This window comes from Microcaecilia unicolor, chromosome 2, assembly GCF_901765095.1.
Source record: "Microcaecilia unicolor chromosome 2, aMicUni1.1, whole genome shotgun sequence".
Lineage (NCBI taxonomy): Eukaryota > Metazoa > Chordata > Amphibia > Gymnophiona > Siphonopidae > Microcaecilia > Microcaecilia unicolor.
The window spans coordinates 403,466,464-403,474,372 of record NC_044032.1 but is presented as its reverse complement, the minus strand read 5'-3'; the positions used below and the strand labels follow the sequence as shown (position 1 = coordinate 403,474,372).

Below are 7,909 nucleotides of genomic sequence, written 5' to 3'. Positions count from 1 at the left end.
CACAGGCAGCTCCTTGTGACTCTGGGCAAGTCACTTAACCCTCCATTGCCCCATGTAAGCCGCATTGAGCCTGCCATAAGTGGGAAAGCGCGGGGTACAAATGTAACAAAAATAAAAAAAGAAAGAAAGGGAAATACATAAAGCACCAGCAGCATCTTAATCAACCGCAGAAGGGACACGGCAGTGGCACAGTACACAAACAAATCCTCATCCTACTCATAGGGTATTTCAGAGAAACCCAGAAGAGGGAGGCTATGTTGAGCAACAACATTTCCATCAACTCAGGTGCTATCAATGAACAATGTGTACTTAAAATGTCCACCACCATAGAGAAAACCTGTTCACTTACACATCATATCAAAAATGCCACTGTAAGTCAAGTTTGGACATTTTGCTCAAAACATCTAGAATCCGAATAGCGAATATAGCAATTTTCAAAACAGCAAAACATTTTATCTTTTTTTTTTTTCCAAAAATGGCCACTTGTTTTTTTCTGCTCTGCGCATTTATCTTGGTCCATTTAAAAAAAAAAAAGGAAAAAAAAGGTGAAAAACCCAGGTATACATCTCACTGCTACCCCCTTAAATTGTATGGTGAGCCATCCAAAAACCTACTGTAACTAACTATATGTGGGTTCAGTAGGTTTTTGGTGAGTTCTGAAGGGCGCAATAGTTAGAGTGGGATATGGGCCCGGATCCCCTTCTCTACAGTGCATTGCAACGACCACTAGGCTACTCCAGGAACATGCTTGCTGCTCCAATAGGAGTGGCTATAACATCTGAGGCTGTCACGGAAGCTGGTATGTACTGTTTCTTTCACATCTTTGGGGGGTGGGAGAGGGTCGGTGACCACTGGGGGAGCGAGATGGGAGGGTGGGTCATTCCTTTTTCCCTCCAGTGGTCATTAAAAAAAAAGCCTATACAGAGATTGGCAGTTTTGGTTTCAAGCCATTCCCCGACAAATGCCTCCCTTAGAAACAAAACCCTTCACAGCACAGGAGTGGCAAGTTCATTCTCAACACAAAATATCACAATATTTGCCATACATTAAATATATTTGAGAGAAGAGAAGAGACTGCAGAACTTTCATGGTTTAATACCGAGCCATAAATTATCACCATAGGTCTGATAAACTCCTCTCTATGCCCATGAAAAGCGATTCTCAAAATAACCAATTTACCCCCTCCCCCCCCCCATTTTTTTCAGTAGTGCACTTATTTCACAGATCTATCACAGATCACTCAATATCTTTGTTCTAATGAAGGCCCCCATTTCACTGTCACTGCTTCAGGGGTACCATTACTTCTTAAACACCACTGCAAGGCTATCTTGGCATTAGGCATGTTTGTTATGCTATTCATAGTATCATTTCCTGTTCTTTAAAACAACCAATTCACAGCTAAACAGGGTACCTATGATCAATTCGTTTAAAGACATTCCACCTTGAAAATAAGAAAAATCACCTTCCAATCCATATTACAATTGTAAGCAAAAAGATCCATTGAATTGAATTGGAAGATCTCATTTCTTATATACTTCCTGTACATTCAGGTACAGTGGGTAATTTTCTGTCCCTGGAGAGCTCACAATCCAAGTTTGTACCTGAGGCAATGGAGGCTTAAGTGACTTGCCCAAGATCACAATGAGCTGCAGTGGGATTTGAACTGAGTTCTCCTAACTATTAGGCTACTCCTCTACTCCAGATCCACCTCTGATAAAGTTACAGCACACCCTCTTCCCAAATCTCTACCTCACCGACTCACTTTTATTTGATCCCACCACGTCATAAATCAACAAATTGTGTTTGTGCATTATACAACGTGAAATTATTAGTGCATCTTGTTTTTCATTTCAAAGGCAGTATTTATGCTCTCTTAACCTAGCTTGAGTGACTGTTTTTTTCCTATTCTATATTTTATTACAAGACTAGTAAAAAAAGCCCCGTTTCTGATGCAAATGAAACGGGGGCTAGCAATGTTTTCTTCTGTGAGCATGTGGGAGTGTGTGTGTCCCTGCCCTCTGGCCTCTCTCCCCTCCCCCCTCTGAGTCCTTCACTGTTACAGAGCCAGCGATTTGATTTCGTGCTCTGTTGTTTTCCTTCACTGACTGTTACAGAGAGGGCGGGGCAGACACTCGTAGGGAAACCGGATATCTCGCCCCCTTCACACTTCCGGCTGGAGGCTTCATAGAACGTTGGTGTTGCTTTTTATATAGACAGATAATACAATATTACCTTAAAGTTCTGAGGCCTTTTCTCTTTTTAGCCTACTTGATGTTTGAAAAGCATTATGATATTTTGGGTGGATTATTCAACAACCTATAAAAACAATATGTCTATCACAAAACCTCTCTCCATATATTAAAAAGGCAAGTCTGACCGCAGTGGTTCATGCAGTGATATCATGATTGGACTACTGTAATGCCCTATACATTGGTCAAACCAAAATGTTTGAACCAGCTCCAACTAACTGAGGATGCTGCAGCATGACTGATAGAAGGCTGCAAACAGCAAGACCACATCACACCCTTCCTGCAAAACCTACACTGGCTAACAGTACCTTGCAGGGCCTAATTTAAAGCCCCCTCTTTGATTTTTAAGGTACTCAACAACACAAGCCAGAGTACCTAAAGAATAAGTTAGTCCTCTAAAATTCTCACAAGGAGCATCACTATCTATACCCCCTGTCAAAAGAAATCACACAACGTGATACCAGTGAGCCTTCTCGAGATTAGCCCCCACACTCTGGCACTCACTCTGAGAGAGACTACACCAAAACTCAGACTACCTCTACTTCAGGAAACAATTTTAAAAAGGACTTTTCTTTCACCTACCTTGCTTGGTTAACAACTCCTTCAGCCTACATTTTATAACCATGCGTAAGTGCACTGGAGCGCTATCAAACTCTTTAACCAACAAATATACACAAAGGAGATATGCAAGGAAGAAGATGTAAAGATCCTGCCGATTTCCGATTAGGAAAAGATGCACGCAGCTTAACTACAGAAGCAACCCATGGGAAACGTGGAGAGATATAGGGCCTCATCTGTAGGAGCCTCTTTTACAAAGCCGCGCTACCGATTCTCAGTGTGGCAAATTCCTATGGGCTTCCTCTCATTTGCCACGGGAATTGCTAACGCAGCTTTATAAAAGAAGCTCTAGGGGCAGAAAAGCAGAGCCATATATGAAAACACACTCATTTAATAGTAGGGCCAGCCCTGCTAAACTAAGACATTTTCTCACCTGCAATTAAGTGCAGTAATATATTATTGGTTACTAGCTGAAAAACATTAAAAGAAAAAAAACAGAGCAACTTCACCAGCCCTGCAATTAAAAGTATTTATAGGACTCATGAACAAAGGTTCTTGCTGTGTCTTAAAACCTTTAAAAAAAATTAACAGAACTAAAACTGATCCGTTTGTCACTCCATCCGGCTTAAAAGTGTCTAAAGAAAGGCAGTAAGTCTCAGATCACCAAAGCTGTGCCAAGATGAACACAGAACATTCCTAAAAATAAGATATCAGGGAAAGATAATAACAAGGGAGGAAACAAGAGCTCACACCCACTTGCTAAACCTGACCTTTCACCATCTCTCCGTCCAAAACTTCAAGGAGCTGTCTATTTTAAACTTTCAATACCAAATGATAGTTTAAATTGCACTCCACTAACTGCTGAACCCGGCTGGTTTATGAAGAGAAAAACAGATAAAAACAAATAAAAGCAAAAGTTAAAAAAGAAACAAGATGATCACAGGTGCCATGCTAAAGAACCAACTCACTGTCCTCACTAACAGTTAAAAACATGAGGGCAAAGTTCCAAGCCTTGAGTTGAGAGTCAAGTGGTGAATTTGGTTCAGTTGGTTAACTGGTGGGCAAGTGTATCCACTTCAGTTTAATTCAGTTGTATTCAGGGTTTGTCCTCTGGTGCATCTATTTGTAGATCTTTTGTGTAATTTAGCACAGAAGTGGGAGAATCAACAACCTAGGCCATGAGTACCGTTCAAGTTCTCTTCCAGCAAGTTACCTTACAGCAAAGCACTAATAAATTAAAACACATTATCATCCATGGCCAGGTTTTCATCTTCTCTCCATTATGAGTCATCATAGAGAGGATTGTTGTAGTTTCCCCAGGATCCATAGTCATTATCATCCAGAAGCCGTCCATATGAAGAATGCCTGAAAAAGGACAGGAAGTAAATAACACAGACTTACTGAATTATGAAGGAGTGCAGAGGATTTGACAAATCTAAAAACTTTATCAACACAGTGGATGAATATGGACCAAATTAAGTTCAATTACGCCAACGTAGAAGTATAAACAATATACCAGCCTATTTCTATAAGCCTTCACACACTTATACATTTTTCATAGGAAAGATGAAATTTGATCTTACCTGTTAATTTCTTTTCCTTGAGTCCTGCTAGACCAGTCAAGACAAGTAGCTTGTACCACCCAATCAGCAGATGAGACACAGAAAACTGATTTCCAGTGACACCGGTATAAGGATTAGTGCAGCCTTGGAAACACTTTGCCAAAGCCAAGGTAAAAAACTAAACACATTTATATCAAACAAGAGAACAAAAAAAAAACATCAGCAACTCAAAACTACACTCACATAGGAACCTGTCTCAACCTTTGTTAGAAGAGTAATTATACCAGTCCCTAATGTTTCCAACATAGGAAAAAAAAAAACTCAGTGCCCAAATCTTCTCCTGGACTGCTCCTAACAGGACTCAAGGAAAGGAAATTAAGAGGTAAGAACAAATGTCACCTTCTCTATTATCCTGCTAGACCAGTTCAATCAGGATGTACCCAAGCTTTAAGAACCTTGCTGGGAGGAAGATAAGGCATCCCCGAGAAGAGCCTTCCTTAAGATGCCATCCTCTCTAGCCCAAATATCTAGCCTGTAACATTTCACAAATGAATGCAGTGATGATCAGGTCACTGCTCTACCGATATCCATTGGCAAACAGCACTAGCCTCTGCCCAGGACATCAGCTGCACCCTAGTAGAATGGTCCCAAAGACCAAAAGGGACCTCTCTTTTAATTCAAAAGATGTGTCACACGGATAGCCCCCTTAATCCACTATGAAATGGAAGCTCCACGGGACTGGAGAAGAGTGGATGTGGTCTCTCTTCACAAAAACGGTGACACAGAAGACATAGGGAACAGGCCTGAAAGCCTCACTTTGGTAGTTGAAAAAGTAAAGGAGATACTGCTGAAGGAAAGGATAGTGAACTTTCTACAATCCAATGGGGTTGCAAGATCAGAGACAACAATGCCAAATGAATTCGATTGATTTCTTTGACCGAGTGGCCAGAGAACTGGATTGAGGACATGCACTAGATGTAGTCTATCTGGATTTTTAGAAAGGCTTTTAATATAGTTCCTCAGTGACGATTCATAAATAAACCAAGCGAGCTGAAGTTGGGACCCAAAGTGATGAACTGGATTAGAAACTAGTTGATTGACAGATGTGAGAGTACGGTGGTAAATGGAATTCACTCAGAAGAAAAGCAAGTAGTTCAATGCCACAGGGATTGGTTCTTGGGCCAATTCTATTCAATACATTTGTGAGCAACACCACTGATAAGTTAGAAAGAAAAGTGTCTTTTTGCAGATGAAGTGAAGATTTGCAACACAGTGAATACCCAAGGAGGGAGTAGACAAAATGAGAAGTTATCTACAAAAAATTAGAAGTATGGTCTAATGTTTGGCAGTTAAAATTTAATGCAAAGAAGTGTAAAGTGATGCATTTAGGGTGTAGAAATACAAAGGAGCTGTACGTGGTGAGGTGGTGATAGGCTGAATAAAGGTGGTGGCTAAAACCAGAAGGATGCTAGGCTGGATAAAGAGACATAACCAGGAGAAGAAAGGATGTTTTATTACTATTGGTGAGCCTCCACTTGGAGTACTTTGTTCAGTTTTAGAGGCTCTCTCTCTCACTAAGGACATAAAAAGAAAATGACTCAGAGAAAGGTCACAAAAATGGTATGGGGTTTGCACCAAAAGACATAGGACAACAAACTTGAAAGACCTGAACCCTAGAGGAAAGAAGGGTCAGGGGAGATATGATACTTGACAGGTATTAATATACAAACAAATCTTTTTCAGAAAGCAGGAAGGGATTGGTAGCATAGAATGTTGCTACTATTTCGGTTTCTGGCAGGTACTTGTGACCTGGATTGGCCATTGTTGGAAACAGGATACTGTACTAAATGGACCATTGGTCTGACCCAGTATGGCTATTTATATGTTTATTTTATTTATTTCATACATCTGATATATCACAGAATTGAACCTGGAAAGGCGACTAAGAGGTTTACACCATAACTAAAATGCTTTGAGGCAGTGCTGACTAAATACTGCAGAGGGTCCAAAAGGGAAAGGGCAAAGGGGAGAGGACAAAAAAGGGGAGAGAGGAAAATGAAAAACAAAAAACAAAAACAAACCAAATGATGGTAGAGGCATGGGCATCCTAAGAGAGGAAGGTAAAGAGTTCCATAATTTAGGACCCAAATAGCTAAAAGCAATATCTTGAGAGAGGGAAAGATGAAGAGCAAATACTCCAGAGCTATGATTTCAGCCTGTTCATCCCCATCTTGGTTAGAAAAACATTTCTGACTGCAGTATCAGAGTGCAGGTACAGTAGGAACCAAGAGGGAAACAGATTGGGGAATTAACTATATGAAGAGTAAACAAGACCCCTCAAGCCCTGGACAACTCCAAGTAATATCCATTGTGTTCTCCTCCGAGTTGATATGCATTAGCCAGTCATCCAGGTGGGGATGTACCCTGATCCCTTCCCTGCATAGGAATGTTGCCACTGTATCACCATGATCATTGAGGTCCTCAGAGCTGTGGCCAAATCAAATGGCAGAGCTCTGAATTGGTAGTGATGACCAAGGACACAGAATCAGAGGAACCAATTCAGAAGCATTATAAGTAGTATGTGGAAACAGGCTTTGATCAGACCAAGACTGGTGAAGAACTCATCCTTCCTGACTCCTGCATCACTGACTGCAAGGTCTCTATGTGGAAAACAGGGGCACTGTGCAAGGCGGCATTGATCCCCTTGAGATCCAAGAAAGGACAAAAGGAGCCCCCCTTCATGGGGACCACAAAATAAATAAATGGAGTACTACACCTGTCCATGTTCCTGCAGAGGAACCAAGACAGCGTGAGATAAGTCCTTTTACTCTGCATTTCTGTGCTGTTTGAAGAAAAATATGTTTTTGATGAATTTACTCACAGTGTTAGTTTGCCACATTTAAAACGTGTTTATGACATATGTCCATTTTAAGGAGATTTTCTGACCTATGATTAAACTTGCCAAAAAAAAATGTGTCCTGTTTACCCACTATTACTGGGCTGTTTAAGGGCTGTGTGGCATTTAAGGTCTTTTCCCTCCATTTTTGTAAATTGAATGAGTGAATTTATTCGGTTCACTTTATAGTTTTGTGGTATCCCATATTGAGCAGCCATTGTAAGGTATCAACCTCTTCACTCTTAAACCAGGTTATAAAATTACCCTCTTAATTTAACCTCTGTCCCAGCTCCAACTCAAGAGAAAGGAAAGAGGGGAGAATATACAGGAGGACAATCCAAAATTATAAAACTTATTTCTTTTCTCCTTTAATAAAAATCTTGAAAAGAACACAACAACAAGACTTTTGGTAGGGTCAAATTGAATGACCACGATTGAGAATATTGTAAAATTCATATCACTATGCTTCATCTTCAAATGTCTGAATCAACGATCCCCTGTATTATTCCCAATTGAAAGCCACCTACAGTTCCACAAGAGGACTTCGATACTCCCAACAGGTCTTCACATCCTGGCTTCAGGCATTCAAACCCTAATGTCCTGCACGGAGAATTCTCACATTCCACCAAAAATTCAAAACTTAG

The 7,909-nt window shown here is 40.6% G+C and overlaps 1 protein-coding gene across 1 annotated transcript in view; it reads right to left on the bottom strand.

The window, feature by feature from the left end:
* Positions 1-2,151: 2,151 nt before the first annotated feature.
* PARM1 (prostate androgen-regulated mucin-like protein 1) overlaps positions 2,152-7,909 on the bottom strand; it is a 116,873-nt gene continuing 111,115 nt past the window's right edge. Inside the window, exon 4 of the mRNA XM_030190651.1 lies at positions 2,152-4,172. Within this exon, the coding sequence (XP_030046511.1) occupies positions 4,088-4,172 (85 nt within the window). The 3' untranslated portion in view covers positions 2,152-4,087. The remainder of the gene's footprint in view (positions 4,173-7,909) is intronic.